At 57.1% G+C, this 25,067-nt stretch overlaps 3 protein-coding genes across 9 annotated transcripts; 2 read left to right on the top strand and 1 right to left on the bottom strand.

Moving 5' to 3' along the window:
- Positions 1 to 488: 488 nt before the first annotated feature.
- On the top strand, positions 489 to 14,476 carry Vars1 (valyl-tRNA synthetase 1). The gene is made up of 29 exons (XM_050132357.1): positions 489 to 1,405; positions 2,977 to 3,111; positions 3,295 to 3,433; positions 3,671 to 3,792; positions 3,873 to 3,957; positions 4,142 to 4,242; positions 4,376 to 4,503; positions 8,560 to 8,724; positions 8,896 to 8,977; positions 9,286 to 9,405; positions 9,491 to 9,599; positions 9,685 to 9,779; positions 9,970 to 10,060; positions 10,222 to 10,346; positions 10,422 to 10,525; positions 10,624 to 10,782; positions 10,868 to 10,958; positions 11,077 to 11,182; positions 11,273 to 11,343; positions 11,420 to 11,545; positions 11,793 to 11,897; positions 11,981 to 12,049; positions 12,121 to 12,199; positions 12,327 to 12,454; positions 12,738 to 12,893; positions 13,050 to 13,256; positions 13,327 to 13,438; positions 13,542 to 13,867; positions 14,335 to 14,476. Exons 1-29 carry the CDS (start codon positions 1,019 to 1,021, stop codon positions 14,401 to 14,403), a joined length of 3,792 nt encoding a protein of 1,263 aa, XP_049988314.1. The 5' UTR covers positions 489 to 1,018; the 3' UTR covers positions 14,404 to 14,476.
- Positions 14,477 to 14,607: 131 nt separating this feature from the next.
- Vwa7 (von Willebrand factor A domain containing 7) lies at positions 14,608 to 22,776 on the top strand. 4 transcript variants are annotated; one of them, XM_050132360.1, is made up of 17 exons: positions 14,608 to 14,853; positions 15,122 to 15,370; positions 15,749 to 16,030; positions 16,272 to 16,368; positions 17,024 to 17,134; positions 17,461 to 17,656; positions 17,761 to 17,930; positions 18,976 to 19,088; positions 19,277 to 19,393; positions 19,986 to 20,174; positions 20,685 to 20,817; positions 20,918 to 21,070; positions 21,147 to 21,239; positions 21,700 to 22,001; positions 22,069 to 22,208; positions 22,358 to 22,532; positions 22,603 to 22,776. In XM_050132360.1, exons 2-17 carry the CDS (start codon positions 15,137 to 15,139, stop codon positions 22,774 to 22,776), a joined length of 2,679 nt encoding a protein of 892 aa, XP_049988317.1. In that variant the 5' UTR covers positions 14,608 to 14,853; positions 15,122 to 15,136. The 4 variants fall into 4 exon arrangements, with proteins under 4 accessions (XP_049988317.1, XP_049988315.1, XP_049988318.1 ...); XM_050132358.1 differs by having other exon boundaries at positions 20,900 to 21,070; XM_050132361.1 differs by lacking the exon at positions 20,918 to 21,070.
- A 484-nt stretch (positions 22,777 to 23,260) lies between these two features.
- Sapcd1 (suppressor APC domain containing 1) lies at positions 23,261 to 24,741 on the bottom strand. Of its 4 annotated transcripts, none has more exons than XM_050132381.1 (4): positions 24,496 to 24,741; positions 24,126 to 24,266; positions 23,606 to 23,695; positions 23,261 to 23,408 (listed from the first exon to the last, which is right to left on the bottom strand). In XM_050132381.1, exons 1-4 carry the CDS (start codon positions 24,739 to 24,741, stop codon positions 23,325 to 23,327), a joined length of 561 nt encoding a protein of 186 aa, XP_049988338.1. In that variant the 3' UTR covers positions 23,261 to 23,324. The 4 variants fall into 4 exon arrangements, with proteins under 4 accessions (XP_049988338.1, XP_049988340.1, XP_049988336.1 ...); XM_050132383.1 differs by having other exon boundaries at positions 23,606 to 23,653; XM_050132379.1 differs by lacking the exon at positions 23,261 to 23,408 and having other exon boundaries at positions 23,461 to 23,695.
- Positions 24,742 to 25,067: the final 326 nt, after the last annotated feature.

Raw genomic sequence — 25,067 nt, 5'->3', positions numbered from 1 at the left:
GCCAAGGGCGCCCAACAGCGCTGCGAACTTGTATTTCTAGCCTTTTGCTTTAGTGCGTCTTCCCATTCCCCTGCCTTTCCCTCTACGTGAAAGAACTCTGAGCACTTCGGGCTGGTTAGATCCCAGGGTCCCGCGAGCTGGTGGAGCGCTCGGCTCCAGCCAGTGGCAATGCCGGATTCCTTCAACAAAGCCGATCCGCACACTTTCTGGGAGCAGAAGATGTAAACAAGCGGTGCGGGCCGCACGACGCGTCCTGAACTTGACGTCCTACGGCGCCGGCTGACAGCAGCCGCAGGCTCAGGCGTCCTGCAAGAGGCGGTGGCTGGGATCAGCCCGGCACGCCGATCCGAGGACCCCGGGTGCCGCGGAGTCTGACCCAGGACCCGGGGTGCCCGCGGCGGCGCCTGACCGAGGACCCCGGGTGCCGCGAAGGAGCCTGACCCGAAGACCCCGGGGTGCCCGCGGCCGCGCCTGACCCGAGGACCCAGGGGTGCCCGCGGCGGCGCCTGACCGAGGAGCCCGGGGTACCGCGGCGGACCCTGACCGGACAGACTCGTCCCCGCGGACACGCTCCCCCGTCACGCACGTGACGCTTGCCGCTCGCGCTGTCCCTCGGCTCGGGCTGCACACGGAGGCCCGGCTCTCGGGACCGCGCACGCACAGGCGGGGCCCGGCCGCCCCGCGAGGACCCGGGCCCGGAAACGCGCGCTGTCACAAAGGGGGACACGTGGGTCCCGCTCACCCGGCCGCGCTCTCCCACAGCGGGAGAGCTGCCTCCGCCACCCGCCGCCTCCACCCTGGCCGCCCTGGGGGGCTGTGGCCGTGGCCGGCTGAGGAGAACCGCCGGCCCGGAGTGACTGCCGCCTTGAGTCCGCTACCCGCCTCTCCCAGCCCCGGGCGGGCGACAGGGCCCCGCCCCCTCCTCCGGGCGCCGCTCTCCGCCACCCAGCCGGGCCTCGCCGCACGTGCTTAGGGCTCCCTGCCCGGTTTGTCCTCGGCACCGGCCCCCTGCACGACCATGTCCATTCTCTACGTCTCCCCTCACCCCGACGCCTTCCCCAGCCTCCGCGCCCTCATCGCCGCCCGCTACGGGGAAGCCGGCGACGGCCCCGGGTGGGGAGGCCCGCACCCCCGCATCTGCCTGCAGCCTCCCCCGAGCAGCCGGACTCCGCTGCCGCCGCCTCGCCTGCCCGCCCTGGAGCAGGGACCCGGTGGGCTCTGGGTGTGGGGCGCCCCGGCTGTGGCGCAGCTGCTGTGGCCGGCAGGCCTGGGGGGTCCCGGGGGCAGCCGGGCGGCCGTCCTCGTCCAGCAGTGGGTCAGCTACGCCGACACCGAGCTCGTGCCGGCGGCCTGCGGGGCGACGCTGCCCGCGCTGGGACTCCGGAGTCCGGGGCAGGATTCCCAGGTGAGGAGGGAGGAGGGATTCTCAGAAAAGGGCGATTGCTGAGGATCCTCAGAGAGGGTGTCAGGTGCGGAAGTAGTGATCGAATCTCCGTGGTGACTTCGGCAACTCTTCGAGTACTTTAGCCTTGGTTTCTGTCTAAGAATGCAGGATGATGTAATCCTCCCCCCCCACCCCCCCGGTGCCTGGCAGCGTGTTTGCAGCGTTTGCCGAATTGCTGGGGAAGTGTGTGTGTTTAAACCTGGCCTCGCTCTGGAACCCTGGCGGAATGGCTTGAAGCGCACTCGCCGTACCAGGCATCTTAAAGTTTCCTAGGGCCCTTGGGTTTCAGTTGCCGTCATAAAACGATACGACCGAAAGCAACTCGGGGAGGAAAGGACTTATTTCGGTGTGTAGTTCTCAGGTTGCACAGGCCGGGAACTGGAGGCTGAAGCTGAAGCCGTGGAGGGACACTGTTTAGCCTGCTTTCCCAGGGTGGCGTCACCTGCAATGGACTGGCCCCAAATAATCGTTAACTAAGAAAATGCCCCACAGACTTCCTACAGGCCAGTCTGGCGGGGACGCCTTCTCAGTAGAGGTCCCGTCTTCCCAAATGACACTAAGGAGGCTGTGTGGGGTTGACCCGTTCTAGCCCGGGAGTGAAAGGTTGACAGCCAGAGAGATGCCAGCCGCTGTGAGGGAGAAATGGTGGCTGCTGAGGGGAGATGGGAGAGGACAGGTACCTGCAGATTGTTTCTGTGAGCCCTTCCAGGGTAGACGAGTGCCTTAACAGAGAGCTCCGCTCCTGCTGGCGCATGGTGGGTGAATAGCATGCCCCTGCCGTGCTTCTTCCTGATGGTTAATACAGAGCCCCTTCCCTGCAGGGTAGCTATATCTGCTCTGTAGGACGCACTTGTTGATGCCCCAGACCTGACAGTGACTGCTGCTTCATATAATCCTTTAACTTTAGTGCTGGATGGGTTCCACTGAACACGCGCGCACACACAAATGCTTGTATGTGTGTGTGCATTAGTACCATATGGGTGACAGTAATCAAACTGGGGTCTCCATAAGACCAACATCCACGTCATCCGTCTCTGGTCCTATAATATATTTTTTTGTGGGTGGAGCTCACACCTAGGGCCTCCTACATGCCAAACACTCTACCTGCACTCCCAGTCAGACAGAGCTTTGTTGTTAGAGACAGGGTGTTAACTTTGTAGACAGACTTTAAACTTGAGAGATCCCCCTGCCTTTGCCTCCCGAGAACTAGGACTAAAGGCAAGCAGCACCACACCTAACAATTATATTTTTATGATGACCGTTTGGATGAGGAATGAATTCGCCTGAGAGTTGGTGATCGTGGGAGTAGGGAGACTGAATGGCTCTCAACCCATAACTCCTGGGGGTGGTCAAACAACCCTTTCAGTGCCCAAGACCACTGGAAAACACAGGTGTTTACAATTTACAACAGTAGCGAAACCACAGTTAAAGTAGCAGTGGAAATCATTTTCTGGTTGGGGTCATTAGGAAAGTTGAGGATCTCTGGGATAGAAGCATGCAAGCCTTGTCTTCTCCTTTTCCTGTCCTGCTAGGCTGCCCTGGGTGCCCTGGGCAAGGCCTTGAGCCCCTTGGAGGACTGGCTTCGGCTGCATACCTACCTGGCCGGGGATGCGCCCACTCTGGCAGACTTGGCTGCCGTGACAGCCTTACTGCTGCCCTTCCGATACGTGAGTCACTGGGGCTGTGGGAGGGACAGGTGTGTGTCCCCTAGACTTGACTGCAGGGTGACTTTACAGAATTGTCTTTTGTTGTTTCCCTCTCAGGTTCTGGACCCCGCTGTCCGCCGGATCTGGGGTAATGTGACTCGCTGGTTTAACACTTGTGTCCGTCTTTTGTTGTTTTCCTCTCAGGTTCTGGACCCCGCTGTCCGCCGGATCTGGGGTAATGTGACTCGCTGGTTTAACACTTGTGTCCGGCAACCGGAATTCCGGGCTGTGCTGGGAGAAGTGGTCCTGTACTCTGGGGCCAGGTCTGTCCCTCAACAGCCAGGTGAGGAGGACAGGAGATGGCAGAGGGAGGGACAGAAGGCCCCTCTGGAGCAAGCACTCTATTGTAACTTGCTTTTTATCTTAGAAATGCTTGAGCCTTTAGGGTGGGGGCCTGTGGGAGGGGATGGTGGGAGATAAGAGGCTTGAGCCCTGGCACCATAGAAATTGCCCTTCTTAGACTAGCGCTGCTCATAGAGGAGCCCAGCAGCCTTGAGTCTGGATTTCTGTGTCTCCCCAGGTCTTGAAGTCACTGCACCCCCAAAAACAGCTGCTCAGCTCAAGAAAGAAGCAAAGAAACGGGATAAGCTAGAGAAATTCCAGCAGAAGCAGAAGGCCCAGCAGCAGCCCCCACCAGGGGAGGTAGGAGGCAAAGGATAGGGCTGGAGGTAGGTGGAAGCCTTGCTGAGGGCTGATGTTTGCATCTTCTTCCTTCTGAACAGAAGAAACCAAAACCAGAGAAGAAGGAGAAAAAGGACCCTGGGGTCATTACCTATGACCTCCCTACCCAACCCGGGGAAAAGAAAGGTACTGGCTAGGGAAGGAACTCCACCCGGCTGCTGCTTTCCGTGTTCTCTTTGGTTTTTCTTGGCCTCTGCCCTGCTTAGTGAGGCTCGCAGAACAGCTGCACTATGCCTGTCCTATGGCCTGTTCCTCCTATCCTAACTTGAACCTCTCCAGCTTCACTAAGCCCTCTTCTCTTTTCTCCCAGATGTAAGTGGCACCATGCCCGACTCCTACAGCCCTCAGTATGTGGAGGCTGCCTGGTACCCTTGGTGGGAGCGCCAGGGCTTCTTCAAGCCAGAGTATGGGGTGAGTGGGTTACTGCTGCCCAGGCCCAGAGGGGATGGAGGTGAAGGGCAGGGTGTTAGGACCCATTGCCTGAGGAGGGGTCCCATAAAGATGCCATGTGCTTTATTTTATGCCCCTCCTTTTCTGCCACCAGCGTCCTAGCGTGTCAGCACCAAATCCCCGAGGGGTCTTCATGATGTGCATCCCACCCCCCAACGTGACAGGCTCTCTGCACCTGGGCCACGCACTCACCAACGCCATCCAGGACTGCCTGACTCGATGGTGAGCTCCTGCAGTCTGCACCTACCTGGGGCCTCTGCCCTGTGTGGCTCCTTTCTTTCCCCTGACTAGACCTACTGCCATGTCGGCTTGTTTGGCCCCTCAGATGGGGCTTTGTGGCTCTGCTAGTCAGGTGATGCCTCTGTGCACCTGACATCCACAGGTTCCTTCTCTCCCTCCCTGTGTCTCCTGAGAAGCATTGTTACAAGTGTCACTGAATGCTGGGGGTGGGCCTGTGCCAGTGGCTCGGATAGCTAAGCATGCAGTCTCCCACAGAAGGGCACCACTGGTGTTCAGTGGCAGGCCTGTGCATTCTACAGGAGGCGCGAGCAGACTTTTACTGAAGCACACATCTTGGTCTTTCCGCCCAGACCTCCTTCCTGGAATGGAGTCCCATTTAGTGACAGGTCTCCCAGCTGTAAACTGTCTACATGGAGCTGTAGACATTAGTGCTCTTCAAGCACACACTGGTTCCTCTGGTGCTGACATCTAGGTTTTGGTTTGCTTTCGATCGTTTTTGGTGTTTTCCGAGACAGGGTCTCACTCTGTTGGCCTAGCCCTGCTGTCCTGGAAATCACTCTGGACCAGGCTGGCCTTGAACTCAGATTCATCTTCACTGGCCTCTGGAGTGCTAGAAGGGAGGCAGTTGTTATTCTACGTGAATTCTTATTTTAGTTGTGTGTGTGCGTCTGTGTGGTCTGTCCAGGAGACTGTGGATGCTGACGGAGGCCCAGGGTGTCAGTTCCCTGGAGCTGCAGTTGGGTGTTTGTGAGCCACCCGCTGTGCTGGGAACTGAGCTCTGGTCCTCTGAACCACCTAGCCTCACCCCAGACCCTCTTCCTTGCTTTTTTATTTTTTTAAACAAAAGATTTAACTCTAACCAGTAAAAATTGTTACTCAGAGTTGGAGAGGCTCCGCAGTTGAGACCACTGGCTGCTTTTGTGGCGTTCCATATAGGATTGGAACCTATGACGACCGTCCCTAACTCACCTTTCCAGAGCTGATGCCTCTGCAGGCGTGCACCTGCTACACGTGCGTGTAGGCAGAACACTCACGCATAAAGTAGAAATTGCTAAATTTAAAAAAAAAAAAAAAAAACAGGCAGCCAGGTATGAGGCAAGGCCGACAGGATCAGGGCAGTTCAAGGTCAGTCTTTCTTATATGCAGACTGATGTCATTTTTTTCTTTTTAATTTAGATCTGTAAATTTGTATAAAATATGTGGTGGTATTTCCCTGACGTGTCTGTGCAGCACCTACGTGTTTGGTGCCTGCAGGGCCAAAAGAGGGCAATGAATACCCTGGACCTGGAGTTAGAGTTGAGAGCTGCCATCTGGGTGCTGGGATTTGAACCCACATTCTCTGTGTCCAGCCTGCGCTTTCTTGAGTTGAGGTCGCTCTGTTGGCTGGGCTAGCCTGTAGCTCCTGGGTTAGTGATCCTTCCTACTGTCCTCAGCGCTGGAACTACCGTGCATGCAGTACATTGCTCTTGGTTTGTTTTTCTTTTCCATTGTATGTGGACGGTGAGTTCCTGCATATGGCTGTGCACCACTTTGCGCAGGGCCCAGTGAGGCCAGAGAATGGTGTTGATCCCGGGACTGGAGTGACAGTTGCAAGCTGCCCTGCTGGGCTGGGCTGGGCTGGGCTGGGCTGGGCTGGGCTGGGCTGGGCTGGGCTGGGGAGAGAGCCTGAGTCCTCTAGATGAGCAGCCAGTGCTGTCCACTGAACCATCTCTCCAGCCTTTTTTTTTTTTTTTCCTTCTTTCATTTTATGCTTTAGGGTTTTATGCAGCCCAGGGAGGCATCAGATTCAATGAGTTAGGTAGCCAAGGATGCCTTGAATTCATGATCCCTCTGCCCCCAGCTCACAAGTGTAAGGATTACATGCATGAACCATCATACCCAGATATATTTTTTAATGGTAATAATATCTATAAAGGCTTTTTTGTGTGTGTGTGTGTGTTGAGGTCTGTTCTGAAGCTTGATTTATATAGACCAGGCTTATGTCAAACTCAGAGATCTATCTTAGCCTCTATCTCTGCCTTTTCATTACACATACCAGTCCAAGTGCCCTCTCCTCCTCCCGTTCCCTCCATTTACCTGCCACACCACCATCCACTCCTCAGAGAGGGTGAGGTATATTGCTTTGGAGAAGGTCCAATGCCCTCCCATGCCTGACTTTCTCTTCCCTTTAACAGGGTTTCCCTATGTGGCCCTGGCTGTCCTAGGACTTGCTCTGTAGACCAGGCTGGCCTTGAGCTTTGCCTTCTTCTGCCTCCTGAGTGCCAGGAATAAAGCTCTGCCACCATCGCCCTTTAAAAAAACCTTAATGTCTATAAAATCCATCCCTTAACGTAAGGAGGAAGGTATTGGCTGTGCATGCCTTTAATCCCAACGCTCCAGAGGCAGAGGCAAGTGGATCTCTGTGAATTCAAGGTTAGCCTGGTCTAAAAAGTGAGTCCCAGGACATCCAGGGCTGTCTCAGAAAACCAGAGAGAAAGTGAACGCTTTCCATGGCACACACCAGGACCACTTCTTGGTTACCTGTAAGAGGATGGGGTGGGTTGCTGCAGCCCCTTCCCAGGGAAAATCTGAATGCAGCGTGATGAGTAGACATGAACGTGCTATTCATTCCATTGTACTTCATGGAGCCATGGAGCGTGGCGGGAGCCTGGGAGCTGTGGCTCAGGTCCTCTGTAAAGCTGAGCGCCACTATGTGCGTCCGTGATCCAGAAGCACTGTGAGAATCGCTGGAAACTTGGAGACCAAGGTGGAAGATAGGCTGACACCGGAGGTCATCCTCCGGCCTTCACATGCATACACATCCACCCACATGTACGCAGGGACTCAGTATACGTGAACATGTACATGCACATAAAGCCTATAACTATGGTGTCGTATGTAAGTACTCTTCAGTTCCCTTTCCAGTGGCTCCCTGGGTCTTTTTTTATTGATTTAGCTTTTCTATGCTTTCTGTATCTCTAGCTTGTTTTGTGGGTGGGAACATTGAGACAGGTATTCCTGTATATACAGTCCTGGGTAGCCTGGAACTTGCTTTGTAGCCCAAGCCAGCTTTGAACTCTTAATCCCTCTCTTGAGACTTCTTAGTGCTAAGATTGGTGGTGTGTGCCACCAAGCCCTGGCCGAAGCTTTTCCACCTTCTTACAAAGGCCACACCTACCAAAGCTGCATGCTTATCTGTGCTGTGTCTTCTTTACTTTCCAAGACTTGTTTTTTAATAGTTTTTGTTTGTTTGACTTCTGTGGTTTTTAGTCAGGAAATGCTATACTAGTGTGGTCACCAATGTTGTGGGGTTTTTCTAAGATTTTTTAAAATATTTATTTTATTACGTATACATAATAAAATATGCAGACAGACCTCATTACAGATGGTTGTGAGCCACCATGTGGTTGCTGGGAATTGAACTCCAGACCTTTGGAAGAGCAGGCAATGCTCTTAACCACTGAGCCATCTCTCTGGCCTCCTTGTTTGTTTGTTTGTTTTAAACAAGGCCTCACTTTATAGCTCTCACTGGCCTGGAACTCATAGGAATCCACCTGCCTCTGCCTCAAGAGCTCTGGGATTACGGGTGTGCACCACCGCCAGGTGGTATTTCTGTGGGTCAGGTACCCAGGGGAGGTTCGCATCTCCTATCCGCACCACTGAGCGTCACTGCCTGTCAATCTGTTTCTCTCTCAGGCATCTAATGTGTGTGAACTCTTACAAACATGGGGCTAGGAGGAAGACCGTGAGCAGTCTACCTGGGTCTGCGGGGACAAGGTTCACTACTGTCTGTGGCCTTGTTCCTATGTGGAAACTCACTTGATTGATGGGAATGTCTTATGCTTAGCTGCCTGACTGGGCGAAAGCCTTCTCTTTGTTCTTTTTCTAGATTGTTCTGCTGGTCTTCTAAATCCTCTCCCTGCCTGGCTGCTTTAGAATGAGGGGTCTCAGTTCATCCTCTTTCTTCAGCATCCATGGACCCCTTTGGCAGAAACCTGAGACCTTTGGTGTGATGCTGTACTAGCCTGGCTCACCATCTGGCCCTCATGCCTCCCACAGGCACCGTATGCGTGGGGAGACCACCCTGTGGAACCCTGGCTGTGACCATGCAGGCATTGCCACCCAGGTGGTGGTGGAAAAGAAACTGTGGAGAGAGCGGGGTGTGAACCGGCACCAGCTGGGCCGTGAGGCCTTTCTCCAGGAGGTCTGGAAGTGGAAGGAGGAGTGAGTGCAGCCCTTGGGCGTGGCAGCCCCCTCTCTGTGGACCCTGAGTGCAGCTCAGATCCTCCCACTGGGGCGGCTGGAGGGCCCAGGTCAATTTCAGAGGGACGAGTGACTCCCTCACTGCCCCATCGGCCACCGGATGGCCTAAGGCTTATCCTTGTCCACTTTCAGGAAGGGTGACAGGATTTACCACCAGTTGAAGAAACTTGGCAGCTCCTTGGACTGGGATCGAGCCTGTTTCACCATGGACCCTGTATGCAGGCAGAACCTCGGGGCAGGGCAGGGGTGTTTCTTGGGTGGGCTACCCTCTGCCAGGAGGTTAGGACACAAACAAGGACTCAGCTCTAAACACCAGCTCCTGGCCCTCATCACGGCCCTCACAGTCTCTGCCCAGACTCCAGCTGGAAGCTCCCTTCTGTCCCATCGCTAGGCTTCTCAGAGCCTGCCCTGGTGCTCTGCCCAGGGGTCTGTGCGGGGGTGTAGGGCTCTAGCGGACCCCACCATCTTGGCTGTCTGCCTTGGCTCCAAACACCAAATCTGACTTCCTTTCTTTTACCCTAGAAACTGTCAGTAGCTGTGACAGAGGCTTTCGTTAGGCTCCATGAAGAAGGTGTCATCTACCGTAGCACCCGCCTGGTCAACTGGTCCTGCACCCTCAATTCTGCCATTTCTGACATTGAGGTACACCTCTACCCACAGCCTGTCTCCCTTTCTAGTCCTCCCCAGCCCAGGCCCGGGGCCACTTCTCTAAATATCCGTCTCGCAGGTGGATAAGAAGGAGCTGACGGGTCGCACCCTGCTCTCTGTGCCTGGCTACAAGGAGAAGGTGGAGTTTGGGGTCCTCGTGTCCTTTGCCTACAAGGTCCAAGGCTCAGGTGGGAGCTAAGGACATCAGGATGTGGGCTGGGGGAGGAAGGCAGGAACAGAGGAGGGACTGAGACCCAGCTCCTGTCACCCCAGACAGTGACGAGGAAGTGGTGGTGGCAACAACTCGGATTGAGACAATGCTAGGAGATGTGGCTGTAGCCGTGCACCCCAAAGACTCCCGGTACCAGGTAGGCAGGGACTAGCGCGTGGGACAGGCTCTGGGGGCCTGAGCTACTCCCTGGGCACCTTTCCCAGCCCTGAAATTGGAGCTCTCGGCAGCTGGGATGGGTGCTAGCCCAGGATAGGGGGCTCTGCCTGGGTGGGGGTCCCGTGCCCAGCCTTGCGTCTTTCATTTCTCATGTCTTCCTCCGTGTTCAGCACCTAAAGGGAAAGAGTGTCATTCATCCGTTCTTGTCCCGGAGCCTCCCTGTTGTCTTCGATGACTTTGTGGACATGGAGTTTGGCACAGGTGAGCAGGGGCTTAGCCTGTTGAGAAGAGATGTAAAGTTATCTTCACTCCCATAGGCAGGACTGGGGCTGGATGCAGGAAAGTGTATTAGGGAGTGGGTACGGGGTGGTCCGGGAGGCAGCCCCAGCTTTCAGTGGGACACTGGCACTCCTGTGTAACAGGTGCCGTGAAGATCACCCCTGCCCACGACCAGAACGACTATGAGGTTGGGCAGCGGCATGGGCTGGAGGCCATCAGCATCATGGACTCAAAGGGGGCGCTTGTCAATGTGCCACCGCCTTTCTTGGTGAGGATGTCTGGACTGTGGAGGGCTGGGGAGGAGGTGGAAGGGCATTGCTGTGATGAGGCCGTTCCTGTTTAGGGCCTGCCCAGGTTTGAGGCTAGGAAGGCAGTGCTGGCTGCACTGAAGGAGCGGGGACTGTTCCGTGGCGTCAAGGACAACCCCATGGTGGTGCCGCTTTGCAAGTGAGACTGGGAACCGGGGACTGGTGCAGATGGGAAATAATGGGGCTCTCTGGGCACTTAGTACCTGCCTTCTCCCCACAACCCACTCCCTCCTCCAGCCGCTCCAAGGATGTGGTAGAACCTCTACTAAGGCCACAGTGGTACGTGCGCTGTGGGGAGATGGCTCAGGCCGCCAGTGCGGCCGTGACCCGGGGCGACCTCCGTATCCTGCCTGAGGCCCATCAGCGGACTTGGCATTCTTGGATGGACAACATTCGGTGTGTGTGGCCCCTGCGTGGGTGGGGAGGACTGCATCTGAGGGGCACATGCTGAGCACCCCGACTCACTGCTTGCTGTTTGTAGAGACTGGTGCATCTCTCGGCAGCTGTGGTGGGGCCACCGAATCCCTGCCTACTTTATCACCGTCCACGACCCGGCTGTACCCCCTGGTGAGGTGAGGAAAGGGTGTAGCTTAGATGTTGGAGTAGCTGTGAGTTGGTTGTGCCCTTGGTTGGCAGAGGGGTCTGGGCGAAACAGCAGATCCTTTTATGATCAATCACCCTCTGTATTAGGACCCTGACGGACGGTACTGGGTGAGCGGACGCACGGAAGCAGAGGCCAGAGAGAAGGCAGCACGCGAGTTTGGCGTGTCCGTTGACAAGATCAGCCTTCAGCAAGGCAGGGAGTGGACACGGAAGATGGGGGCACAGTTGGGATCCTGACCCTATTTTCCAATCCCTCTAACTTCTGATCTTTGACTTTTTGTAGATGAGGATGTATTGGACACCTGGTTCTCTTCTGGTCTCTTTCCCTTTTCCATCCTTGGTTGGCCCAATCAGGTGTGTTCCTAGAGTGAAGAGGGGGAGGGACCTTGTAAGGGAATGCTTGGCTCACCTCCGCACCTCATCTCCCCAGTCAGAAGACCTTAATGTGTTCTACCCTGGGACCCTGCTGGAGACGGGCCATGACATCCTCTTCTTCTGGGTGGCCCGGATGGTCATGCTCGGCCTGAAACTCACAGGCAGACTGCCCTTCAGAGAGGTGTGGAGATCGCTAAGACACCCCAGCCCCCACCCGCCTGTGCCTCCTCACCTGCCTTCCTGTGTGGTTGCTGCTAGGACTAGCTTTGCTCAGTCTGGCCCACAGCTGGGAGGGTTCCTCTCCCTGGGGGAGGGGCACTTCTCAGATACTAAAGCACTGAGTGGGCAGGGCCACTAGGGACAGACCCTGGTGAGGGCCAAGACTGGAAGGATCATGGCCTCATTTTCTCTGCACTGTGTGTCCCCAGGTCTATCTCCACGCAATCGTGCGTGATGCTCATGGTAGGAAGATGAGCAAGTCTCTTGGCAATGTCATCGACCCCCTGGATGTCATCCATGGAGTTTCTTTGCAGGTGGGGCACTCACTGGGTCAGCGAGGAACGGCTATGCAGCTGTGGCTAGAGAAAAACCTAACGGCGCCCATCTCCTCTCTTAGGGCCTCCATGACCAACTATTGAACAGCAACCTGGACCCCACTGAGGTGGAGAAAGCCAAAGAAGGACAGGTATGGGGGTATGCCCTGGGGGTGGAGCTGCAGCAGGTGAGCGGGGCTGACCATCTGTTTGCACCCTGTAGAAAGCCGACTTCCCAGCAGGGATTCCCGAGTGTGGTACAGATGCCCTGCGCTTTGGACTCTGTGCCTACACATCCCAAGGTATGGTCCCCATCCTCCCTCAGTTGCCTGTGTTTCCTTCCCTGAGACCCATGGTCTCCTTCACCTTGGGCCTTTAGAGGACCTCTCTGGGAAGGACAGGGTGGAGTCACACTGGCCCCTCCCCTAGGTCGAGATATCAACCTGGATGTAAATAGGATCCTGGGGTACCGCCACTTCTGCAACAAACTCTGGAATGCTACAAAGTTTGCCCTGCGTGGCCTGGGGAAGAGTTTCGTGCCCTTGCCGACCTCCAAGGTGAGGGTCTTCTGGCTGGGATTGCAGATAGCACCCACACAGGCTGCACCCCTGGTCCTCAAGTGTCAAGCTTAGTCCCCGCTGTACCAAAACCCTGAGGATCCATCCTCCTTGTAGGCAGGGGACAGACAGAGGCTGATGATTGACAGGCGCTGGGGCTCTCACCGAGGGGCTAGGCCTATCCTTTCTCCCCAGACATTGGACAAGTCAGGGATGCAGACTCTGCTGCGGGAGGGATCTGGGCATGTGGTAGCCTCCTGGCTGACGTTCCTCTTCCCCCAAGCCTGAAGGGCATGAGAGTCTGGTGGACCGCTGGATCCGCAGCCGACTCACCGAGGCCGTGAGGCTCAGCAATGAAGGTTTCCAGGCCTACGATTTTCCGGCCATCACCACCGCCCAGTACAGCTTTTGGCTCTATGAGCTCTGTGACGTCTACTTGGTGAGCAGCTGGGCCGGGGCTCTGGTCCTGTGGCTCTGGCATTAATTTGCCATGTGTTGGCTCTTACACTGAGTCCACCTGTTGCCTTCCAGTCCTCAGAGGCACAGTGAAGGCTCCAGGTAGCCCTGACCCTGAACATTGCCTCCCTGTCTCTAGGAATGCCTAAAACCCGTGCTGAATGGAGTGGATGAGGCGGCAGCAGAATGTGCCCGGCAGACCCTCTACACCTGCCTTGACGTCGGCCTGCGGCTGCTCTCACCCTTCATGCCCTTCGTCACGGAGGAGCTGTTCCAGAGGCTGCCCCGGCGGACACCAGCAGCTCCCGCTAGCCTGTGTGTCACCCCCTACCCAGAGCCCTCAGAGGTAGGCGGTGTGGCCTGGAGGGTGTGCTGCAGCCCAGCCTAGCAGCCTTCTTACCCCACTCTGCCTGCAGTGCTCCTGGAGGGACCCTGAGGCCGAAGCTGCTCTTGAGCTGGCGCTGAGCATCACCCGAGCTGTGCGCTCCCTGCGTGCCGATTACAACCTGACCCGGACCAGGCCTGACTGTGAGCCTCGGGCCTTGTGTCCCTTTGTCCCACTGTCCTCTTCAGCCCCCCGGGAGCCCAGGGTTGGGCTGTAGCAGGCTTCACTTCCTTCCCTCTTTGACAGGTTTCTTGGAAGTAGCTGACGAGGCCACAGGCGCCTTGGCATCAGCGGTGTCGGGCTATGTGCAGGTGCTGGCCAGTGCGGGTGTGGTTGCTGTCCTGGCCCTGGGGGCTCCTGCACCACAGGGCTGCGCTGTGGCTGTGGCGTCAGACCGCTGCTCCATCCACCTGCAACTGCAGGGCCTAGTGGACCCAGCCCGGGAGCTAGGCAAGCTGCAGGCCAAGCGAAGTGAGGTCCAGCGCCAGGCTCAGCGGCTGCAGGAGCGCCGTGCTGCCTCTGGCTACTCAGCCAAGGTGCCCCTTGAGGTCCAGGAGGCAGACGAGGCGAAGGTGTGTGGTAGGGGCACCCCTGCATCAGCTTCCTCTGTCACACCCTGTTTCTCAGCCAGCCCAGATGCCTAGACCCTGGAACCCTGCGTGGCAGTCAGGAGTCTTAGGTGTAGCGTCGGCCCCTTCTAAGCTGCCATGCTGACACAGTTAGGCTCCTGGTGCAGGGTCTCCAAAGACCCGGCACTGGCTCCAGCTGAGTGCTGACCCTCAGCCCCTTTTCTCCTCACAGTGAAGAGGGTAGGGTGCGGCCAGGCAGGGCGTGTAAGCTGACGCCCTTCACTGGGTGCTGGCTGCTCAGGAAGAGTGTAGAGGCAGGGACAATGGAAGTGTGGGGTGCCCGCCAACCATACCACCCCGACCTGTAGGCCTCACCTCTCTTACCAGCTTGGGCCCCTTCCTCTGTAGTCTGTGGTGTTTGGGTCTCCTTGGGCATGGGTCCTCACCACATACCCCTTTTGTACCCCCAGTTGCAACAGACAGAGGCGGAACTCAGGAAGGTGGATGAGGCCATTGCTCTGTTCCAGAAGATGCTGTGACCCCCAACACCAACTCTCAAAGCCCCCATGGTCCACCAACAGGAATGGCAGCAATAAAATATTTTGTCAAAAATTGTTCTTGTCGTGTGTGGTGAGGGCGGGAGGGGCGCGGGTGTGCGGCTGTAAGGCTGCCGGTTAGCAGCCAGGCCCGGGTCCTGGTGGGCAGAGGATGCGGCTGGCTGGGTCTGTGCCTGTGCCTGGCACAGTGCCAGGCCTGAGTCATGCTCTGCTGCTGGCTCCTCCCTCCCAGCTCACCTCACTGCACCGCCCCAGCTCACTGCATCTTGTCCCCCTGGGTGCCATGAAGGAAGAGGGCCTGGGGCTGCCTGTCCTCACCCCTTTGCTAAGGGCCTTTCTCCCACTCTCCTGAGCCAGTTAATTATAACTCTGACCTAAGTGCCCTGTGACTCCACCGCCAGGCCAGCGCTGCCCAGGAGACTCAGCAACCAGGTAGGAGAGGCCTGAGGGGACTTTCCTGTTCATGGGGCAGGGCTGGGGCTCAGCCTGGTGTAGAAAAAGAGCCCCTCTGATGGCAGTGTGTGCTCTATTGGCCTAATGGGCCTTTGGATTGCATGGGTTGCAGGTTGAGGGTACAGGAGCCAGGCTGGAGTAGATGAGGCACTGGAGGCAGAGCAGGAAGTGGACAGCAGGTGCCATGGAGACAGCAAGGCCTACCCTGGGAGGGTGGCTTCTCCCTTGAGGTTCTTCTGTTCCCTAGGTCCATGACTCAGCCATGCTCCCTGTGGAGGTGCCCCTGTTCCACCTAGGCCCCCCAATACTGCTTCTGCTTCAGCTGCTGTTGTCCCCAACATCTGCTTTCTTTCCCAACATCTGGAGCCTCCTGGCTGCCCCTGGCTCTCTCACTCACCAAGACCTGACTGAGGAGGCTGCACTCAATGTCACCCTCCAGCTCTTTCTGGAGCATCCACCCCCAGGCCGGCCTCACCTTCGGCTGGAGGACTACAAGGTAGGCATTCCTGGTTTCTCAAGGCCCTGGTTAGGGTAGGCTCGCCCACCTTTTACCTGCTCGCTTCTCCCCCTCTGTAACACCAGAATCCTCCAGCCTTGGGAAAGTATACCTGGCTGGATGTGGTGGCTCACACCTGTGATCCGAGCAATTGCGGACAGTTGCTGGTTAAGGCCAACCTGGGTTCGTTACATAGTGCTGGCCAGGCAGGTCAGGCAGGGCTCCATAGAAAACAGTGCAGATCTGATGCTCCCTAGTGGGGCTCTTCACCCTCCATCCTGTTCCTGCCCAGCCTGGAGTGCCAGTTGCTAAGGCTGTCGGGCGGCGATAGAAGCAAGGGGCTTCTCTGGAGTCTGTTTCCCTCACCACTCTTGCTAGGGCCGGACCCTCCTTGCCGATGACATCTTTGCTGCCTACTTTGGACCTGGGTCTCCTTCCCGGCGGTTCAGAGGTGCTTTGGGAGAGGTGGCTCGTGCCAATGCAGCCCAAGACTTCCTGCCAGCTTCCAAGAACAATCCTGACCTGCACTTTGATGCTGAAAGGCTGGTCCAGGGGCGCACGCTCCTGGTGGGGGCTCTGCGGGAGACCGTGGTGGCTGCCAGAGCCTTTGAGCACACGTTGGCCCGCCAGCGTCTAGGGGCTGCACTTCACGCCCTGCAGGTGACGCATGGCACCTTTTAACCTGCCTCCCCTACTCTGGGTGGGTGGGGTGGCGGCAGCACTTCCATTGTCCTGCAGGAGGGGCTACAGAGGAGGGAAAAGGAGAGAAAGACAATGAGAACAGAAGTGGGGGACAGTAAATAAGAGTAAGGGGGGAATGCCCACTAGGCTGCAGGTCAGCGTGTTCATGCTGGCTAGATCAAATCCATGCCTTTCCCCTTCTCTCTGTCCTGGGGGCCAGGATTTCTATAGCCACAGCAACTGGGTGGAGCTGGGGAAGCAGCAACCACACCCTCACCTCCTCTGGCCAAGACTGGAGCTCTGGAGCCTGGCACAAGGTAAGGTCATGACCCTGTGTGGAGGTGGGGCTCAGGCAGCCCCTCTCCTCAGTGTGGAGGTGGGGCTCAGGCAGCCCCTCTCCTCAGTGTGGAGGTGGGGCTCAGGCAGCCCCTCTCCTCAGTGTGGCCGTGACCCTGTGTGGAAGTGGGGCTCAGGCAGCCCCTCTCCTCAGTGCACCCATCACTGTCACCTTCTGGGGTCTCGTAGGATGTGACGTTGCTTTGTCCCTGCAAGGACAGTGAGTTTTCTTAGTGCAGCTCGTGGGTAGAACAGTTGAGTGGATTTCTCGGCATCACAGAGGGGAAACATCCAGGGTCGTGGACCAGCTGTGGATGCAGTCTTCCGTGAGCTTGTTCTGTCCAGCCACGCCAGCTCCACTCTGCAGCCATCTCTAAGCTCCTCACGCTCCCCACTCATTGGGAGCTGCTCCTGTCCACAGCGGGACCATAGCCTGTCTGGCTCACAGAGAGCAGAACCCCCCTTATAAGATTGCTACCCACCAGCTCCAATCTCAGACATCCTAGTGCAGAAAGCCCGGCCAAGGTGCCTGTGGTCCCTCCTGTCTTTCCAGCCCCGCGAGAGGAAGGCATTAGGTAACCAGGGAGAAAGTGCAGCTGGCTGAGCTTGGCTGGCAGCCCTGCCTTCTGTTCCCAGTGGGGGACCCCACCTGCTCTGACTGTGAGGAGCTGAGCTGCCCTGGGAATCTGCTGGACTCCTCACTGCTCACCTCTGGCTACTTTGGAATGGATCCCCCCAAACCTCCAGGTACCAGATGGGAAAGGTCCCTAGAAGGAAGAGGGGAGAGTCACTTCCTTTGTTTTTAACAGAGGACCCTAGTTTGTCTCCTTAGGAAAGGGTGGGGGAATAGGGTCAGGGTGGGTGGATAAAGGACTCTGAGGAGCCCCCGTCATTCTTTGTTGCCTGGGCAGTGCTGGGTCTGGATGCAGAGAGACCCTGAGCCCTCTTGATTTATACAGATTGTCACTGTTCCTGATGCTCCCTTGCTGAGGGGTGAGAAGGCCAGGCCAGGACCCTGTGTTTTTTAGTAGCAGTGGACGTTTAACCCTTATGTGCCTGATCTCTCTCCGCAGAGAAGTGTAGCCACGGGGGCTATTTTGACCAGAGCAGCTCCCAGCCCCCCCGGGGAGGCATCAACAAGGACAGTACATCTCCACGCTTCTCCCCGCACCACACGCTGCACCTCCCGGCTGCAGAAGTGGCCCTCCTAGCCTCCATCGAGGCCTTCAGCCTCCTGCGGAGCCGCCTGGGAGATGGGGGTTTCTCCAGGTGGGTGGGCAGCTGGAGATGGGTCAGTGCTCCCAGGGAACTGAGGGCCCGGGTGCTGGGGGTAAAGGCGCAGAGCTTCACTGTACCTCCGACTTGGACCGCAGGCTGCTGGACATCACGCCAGCCTCCAGCCTGAGCTTTGTCCTGGATACCACAGGCAGCATGGGTGAGGAAATCAACGCAGCCAAGATCCAGGTGCGCCGCATCATGGAGCAGCGGCAAGGCGGCCCCATGGAGCCCAGTTTCTATGTCCTGGTGCCCTTCCATGACCCAGGTAGTGTTGATCTGCAGGGATGGAGGGAGGAGGCCCAGGGCAGAGACTGGAAGTGGGCCCCAGGGCCGTGCTACCTGTTGTCTTGGTGAGTGTCTACTGGTACCTCCATGTCCATGGAGGAGAGTAGCTGCTTCCGCTGTCTCTAAAATGGCAGCACTTTCGCAAGTCCAGTGCCGGCTTAGGCAGGCTTCCTTACGTTCCTGTGCTAATACATCTTTTGGTTGTTTTTTTTTTAATATAAACTGTTTTATAAATATAAAATGTGATGGCTGTTTTGCCTTTGTGTTGGTCTGCACAGCAGCAGCGAGCACTCTTCCTGTTGGGCCGTCTCTCCAGGCTGCTGCCATAGAGATCAGGATGAAGATGGGTCTGCTCAGTGGGGAGGCAGGATGCTTAGTCTACTCCCAACCAAGTAGAACACCTGGCCTGGGCCGGTGAGCCTCGGGGCACCTCGGGCTGGCCAGCTAGTCCTTCCTTGCTTACCATCTAAGACGGGCCATAGCTGGTGGGTCCTGGACTGAGATACCTTCAGGGGAGGCTGGAATCTGATGCATCTCAGAGTGCCTGACGTTGAGTAGGGACTTGCCACATGCTTCACGGATGCGTGAATCAATACTGTTAGCTTCCAAATTCCCCAGCTCGGGCTGGAGAGATGGCTCAGAGGTTAAGAGCACTACCTGCTCTTCCAGAGGTCCTGAGTTCAATTTCCAGCAACCACATGGTGTCTCACAGCCATCTGTAATGAGGTCTGGTGCCCTCTTCTGGCCTGCAGGCAGACACACGGAATATTGTATACATAATAAATAAATATTTAAAAAACAACAAATTCCCCAGCTCATTCAGTTCTCGCAGTGAGCCTCCTAAGGGAGAACTGTTATTTTCTCTCATTACATCTTAGAAGCGGGCTAGAGAGAGGGTTCAGCCATTAGGAGCGCTTGCTCCTCTTGCAGAGGACCTGGGTGTGGCACCCACATTGGTAGGTTCACGGCTCCCTCCCGTGGTCTCTACCCACCCCACTCATCTGACCTTCCTTCCCCCTGCGCAGGGTTCGGCCCTGTCTTCACAACCAGTGACCCTGTCAGCTTCTGGCAGAAACTCAACGAGATCCAGGCCTTGGGAGGCGGAGATGAGCCAGAGATGTGTCTGTCTGCCTTGGAGGTCCGGGCCCCCTTCCTGCCCCTCCCTCTCCCTTCCCTCTTACGCTGCCCTTCCAGGCCCCGCCACCAGGGGGAACCGGAACTGGGCAACCGTTCTCCCCTGTCTCCCAGCTTCCTTCCAGGGCCCCTGTGCTCTGCCCTCCCTGGTTCCACCCACTCCTGCCACCGTGTTTACCGTTCCTTCCTCAGCTAGCCCTGCTGCACACACCTCCACTCTCAGACGTCTTCGTCTTCACCGACGCCTCCCCCAAGGATGCCTTTCTTACCAACAGGGTGGAGTCTCTGAGTCGGGAGCGGCGCTGCAGGGTGAGCGCAGCCTTAGCTGCCTGAAGATGGGAACACGCGGTCTCATGTAGGGTCACCCCGAATCTTTAACCCACTCCAGAGTGGGGGTCCACGCCTTTAGCAGTACTGAACTGTTCAAGGAAGGGCTGTGGGGTCTTCACAGGTCCCGGGGCCGGCAGAGAAACCACTGCATGAGGCTAGAAGGGAGCCAGTGTTGGTTCAAATTCTAGAGTTTGAGCCTGGGCAGTTCACGTTAGGCATATTTAAGGACAGTATAACCTTGGAAAGAAGTTTCCTGGTAACAATTATCATAATAAACCTGCAAAGTACATACGTCCTGCCTTCCAGAAGGGTGGCTTCTGTTGCCTGAGACACAGAGCTCGGATAGAGGCCTAGGGAGGAAGGGTCTGGGGATTCAGGTGAGGCCTGGACCTATAGGCAGCACAGATCACCGGACCATTAACTACACCCACGCGCCCTTTCCAGGTGGGCATACGTACACAGAGACAGCTCCGTGTGTTCAACACTCCTGGTTTCCCGAGTGCTTAGCTGTCAGCACAGGCACCATGTGCCCGCTACACTGGGCCAGCCTTGGGTCATCATTTGGCCATAGGTGACGTTCCTAGTGACTGAAGACCCATCGAGGGCTCAGGGCCGAGTGCGGCGGGAGGCCTTGTCCCCTTCGCGGTTTGAGCCGTATGAAGCAGTTGCACTGGCGTCGGGAGGAGAGGTGATCTTCACCAAAGACCAGCACATCCAGGACGTGGCAGCCATTGTTGGGGAGAGCATGGCTGGTGGTCTGGTGAGTGACCATGGCCAAGGGGGTCCATGTCCTTAGCTCAGATCTGAGGTCTGGGATGCTCTGTGCCTCTTCTGTAGAAGGTCGGGGCGGGCAGTCATGGTGGTCGTGTGCTGCCCCAGATTCATGGCTTCTAAACCCTCCATCTTGCCTTTTGTGTCCGTAACTGCCCTCCTGCCCTCTACCTTGGTCTCCAGGGCCGAAACAAGAACTTTAGTTTTTGTTTTTGAGGTAAGGTCTATGTAGTCCTGGCTGGCCTGGCCTGCAACTCACTGTGTAGACCAGATTGGCCATGAACTCACAGAGATCCGCCTGCCTCTGCCTTCTGAGTGGTGGGATTAAAAGTGTGAGCCACCACATCCAGCCATTCATCATCTGTGAAGGGGAAAGAAATGATGGCCTCACCTGAACCCCTGCCTCCAGTGTGTCACCAAGCCCGGTGCCCTGCTGAGGACCCTTCCCCTCAGTCCGAGCTTTCCTTTCTTCTCGACTCTGTCCTGCCCTCATCTGCAGGTGACTCTTCCCCTGGAGCCTCCCGTCTCCATCCCTGGGGAGACTCGTGTGTTTGCCGTGGACAGGCTCCTCCGGAACGTCACCGTCCGGGTCCACGGGGACATCAGTGGCTTCTGGATCAAGAGCCCCGCGGGTACCGTCATGTGGGGCTCAAGCACAGGAGTCGAGAGTGGAGGGCAAGGGGACAGCAGGGTAAGGATCCTTTCGTGTGACAGGCTCTCGTCCCCATCCAGGGGTTTCCCAGGGTCCAGAGGAGGGCATAGGTCCTCTGGGCCACACTCGTCGCTTTGGACACTTTTGGACAGTGGCCATGACTGACCCCCCTCAGACAGGGTCTTGGGAGATCCAGGTAGCAGCTGAGGGAAGGCCCCGGGTGAGAGTACAAGGTAAGGAGGGAAGGCTCCTGGGAAGGGATGTGGTGACCACAGTGACCATGGTCCTCTCTGACTGCCTCCTTCTCAGCCCAGACCTCCCTGGACTTCCTCTTTCACTTCGGGATCCCTGTGGAGGATGGACCCCACCCTGGCCTCTACCCCCTGACTCAGCCAGTGGCAGGTAATAGACTTTTCCCTGCCCTGCGTGTGTGTGTGTGTGTGCGCATGCGTGGGTGTGGGTGTGTGCAGGTGTGGTTGTGCATGTGTGTGCATGTGTGTGCATGCGTGCGGGTGTATGTGCGTGCAGGTGTGTGCACGTGCGGGTGTATGTGCGTGCGGGTGTGTGCGTGTGTGTGCATGCGTGCGGGTGTGTGGGTGTGTGTGCAGGTGGGGGGTGTGGGTGTGCGGGTGTGTGCATGCGTGCGGGTGTGTGTGCGTGCAGGTGTGCGCACGTGTGTGTGCGCACGTGTGTATGTGAAGTGGATACATATGTGTCTGCGTCATGTTTGATGAGTAAAGAACACTAATGGGCTGTTCCAGCCTAGTGGACTTCACGTGACCCCGTCCAGTTCAAGACTTCATCCCTTTTCCCTGCGCCTCCTCCAGTCGAATGTGACCTCTGTCTTTCCTTCCCACCTCAGGTCTCCAGACCCAGCTACTGGTAGAAGTGACAGGGCTCGTCTCTAGACAGAGCCCTGAGGCCGGCCGGCCACACTTTTCCCATGTTGTCCTTCGAAGGGTCCCCCAGGGCACTCATCTGTGCCGGGTGCCCTTAGAGCCTGTGGGACCCCCTGAGCGAGGCCTCCTGGCTGCCTCGCTGCCACCCACACTGCTGTCTGGCTCTGCACCCTTCTCCCTGGAGCTGCTTGGCCAGGATGGAGGCGGGCAGGACCTGCGCAGGACTGCCCCCCAGCCTTGCTCTGTGGCTCCTGTGCTCCTGGAGGTGAGAAGTATGGGCGGGCGGGGCTGGGGAGACCAGAACCAGCTCTTTAACCCGCCCTTCCCTGCAGCTCAGTGGCCCGCCAGGTTCCCTGGCTCCTGGCAGCAAGGTCTCTCTCAGCCTGCATGTCGCCAGCTTCTCTGGCCCCCAGGATCTTGATCTTAGGACGTCTGTCAACCCTAGCTTCTCGCTCACCTCCAACCTCTCCAGGTGAGATTCTCCCGCATCCACCTTTGCTTGGGTTCTGGCTCCACCCAGTCAGTTCTGTAGGGACCAGGGTGCAAGGGCTCATCCCAAGCCCAACCTCTTGGCCCCAGCCTTGGCTGTATCCCTCCCCGGAGCCTCTGTTCTCTCTGCAGGGCTCGCCTGGGACTGAACGAGTCCGCCTGGGGACGCCTGTGGCTGGAGGTCCCGGATTCAGCAGCCCCTGACAGTGTGGTGATGGTAACTGTGACTGCAGTGGGCCAAGGAGCCAGCCCAGGGCCCCCGACCCATGCCTTCCTCCGGCTCCTGGTGCTGGCCCAGGCCTCGCAGGTAAGCTGCTTCTGCTTTCCCTCTTAGCTGCCAAAGCTGGGCATACTGTAATGTCCCCCTCTCTCCGCAGGATCAGCTGGAGACCCCTGCCCACTCTGCTGGCCGTGTGCTGCCTCCAGCCACCCCTACCCTGCTCTCTTCCACTTTGGTGACTCAGGGCAGAGCTGGGGGAGGAGTGGTCGGCAGAGCCTGGTGGGGGACACTTGGAGGGGCGCTGTTCCTGCTAGGCTGCTCGTCCTGGTGACAGCCCCTCAGGGACTTTCCAGTCTGCCCTGTAGGTGGGCTGTCACATGGCCTCAGGGCCCTGCCCTCCTGACTGCTTTGGGACTTTCTTCTACCACACGCGCACACTTGTCCCTTTGCTTCTTTTTTTTTTCCCAAGACAGGGTTTCTCTGTGTTGCCCTGGCTGCCACTGAACTCGCGCTGTAGACCAGGCTGGCCTCAAACTCAGACACCTGCCTCTCTCTCCTGAGTACTGGGATTAAAGGTGTGCACCACCACCGCCGGCTCCCTTCTCTTTCTTAAAGGAGCCGGCTGGCACGGTGGTCCACACCTGCAGCCCCTGTAACAGGGCTGAGGTGCGAGGGACAGATGGTGACAGATTCCCATGAGGTGCTTTTCCTACTCCGAACAGAAGCCACACAAAAGTCTTTTTTTTTTTTTTTTTTGAAAGTTGCTGTTTATTCCAGAAGGAGGCAGGGCAGGGCCTAGTAGGTGAAGTTTTCACCTTATCCGGGCCGGGCCATGTCTTAGTTTAGGTTAAGGCTGAAGGAGGGCTCCCGTGGGAGGATTCACACACGGGTCAGGCACCTCTGCCCCCGCCGAGCCACCTCTCCCTCGGACTGGGTCGGTTCTTTTTGCTGCTGTGACAACTCCTACAGGAGAGAGAACCAGACTGGTCCCTGCTTCCCCTGTGGGCCAGGGTCTGTCACACCTTTAGTCTGTCCATTGCTACCACAAGTTCTCGTCCCTTGGCATTTCCTCCTGGCTCTGGGCCAGGCAGGAACCAGCCTTGCGACTCCAAAAGCCCCCCACCTCCCCAAAGTCTGTACGTTAAAAACAAGAGGCTCACCCGAATCAGACGGTGCAAACAAGCATTCACCTCTTGAATCTGGGTGAGCTGTGGGGAGTCAGTCGCTGAGTCTAAGTTCATTAGAAAATCCTGGATGGGTTGGAGGGTGACTGTGATGGAAAGGGACCCGCCTGCCACTTCCTCCCACAGGCTGCTCTTCTGGTCTGCGTTCCCTCGTCCCAGAGCCCTCACAGACAGGTGGGAAAACCCAGTCTCTTAACACTGCAGCTCGCTTCCGACTGCACAGTATCACGCTCCCCACCCCCCATTCTTGTTCCATATGGCTCCTCCCTGTCCATCCTGCCCTGTGACAGGCAGGCAGGCCACTCCCCACTCTGTGGTCAAATGGAGCCCCTCTGAATGGAATGCAGACAACAATGTCACTGGCTGAACACGGGTGCCATCCTGCCATCCCAGGGCTGTTCCACCTCATGATCCCTGCCTGTTAACCCTCTCCTTTCCAGAGCAGGCTCCACTAGGTCTCCCTCCCCCAGCCCATGCCTAGGAGGCTGCTTCCTACCTCACCGAGGGCCCCCAGATGCAGCTGCCTCTGCTGTGCCTCCCTTAGGTGGTCTGTGAACCAGGCCTGGCCCTGCTCCAGCAGCTGCAGACCCTGCCACAGAGCGTCTTGTTCCCTCTCCAGAGCCTGCATCATCTGCAGCTGCCTTAAACAAACAGAAGCCAAACTCTCAGTCCCAGCAGGACCCTAGCTATGGCCCACACTCCCAAATGGCTATCCGGTCACTAAGTGTGAGCTCAGACTGGCCACTGAGGACCTGGATGGCAAGGGGACACAGAGGGAAAGTTTGTGGGTCCTCAGTTGAGTGGAACTAGATCGAGGGCCGATCAGGGGAGAGGATGTCCTAAGACCCCGCTGGTCTAATACTCACCCAGAGGAAGAAGCTCGGAGCCCCTGGGTCTTGGCGGCTTGTCCCCAGTGGAAGCAGCAGAACAGTGTAGGGTGCTTGCACCTGGGGTGGCCCACCAGGACCTAGGCTCCCCATGGCTCTGATGTGGGAAGGGTGGAGCCAGCGCTGGTTCCTCTCCAAGCCCTGCCTACTACCCATCCTGCCTTGTCTTTCAGCCTTTGAGGCCAAGATTAAGGCAAGAGACGCCTGCCCTGAACTATGTGCCATCCTTCAGTCTGTTTTCGTAGAGCCTCTTTGGAGTAGTTGGCCTCATTGAGTCCCAAGAGCAGGATTTGAATTTATTTGAATTTGTATTTATTTATTTACTTTTTATAAAAGACAGTCTTTCTATGTAGCACTCACTATATAGACTAGGATGGCCTCAGACTCAGAGATCTGCCTGTTTCTGCCTTCCTGGTACTGGGATTAAAAGCCTGCACCTCCATCCCTGACTGGATTTGTGTGCATATATATATCTATCTGAGTTTCACGTTTCCCAGAGCCCAGGAGACCAGAAGGATGTTGGAAACCTTGGAACTGGAGTTACAGATGCA

Source organism: Alexandromys fortis, unplaced genomic scaffold (assembly GCF_014885135.2).
Source record: "Alexandromys fortis isolate MF-2015 unplaced genomic scaffold, M_Fortis_MF-2015_v1.1 scaffold_422, whole genome shotgun sequence".
Taxonomy (NCBI): domain Eukaryota; kingdom Metazoa; phylum Chordata; class Mammalia; order Rodentia; family Cricetidae; genus Alexandromys; species Alexandromys fortis.
Note: the sequence above shows the minus strand (reverse complement) of the source record. Positions and strands in the feature narration are given on the sequence as shown.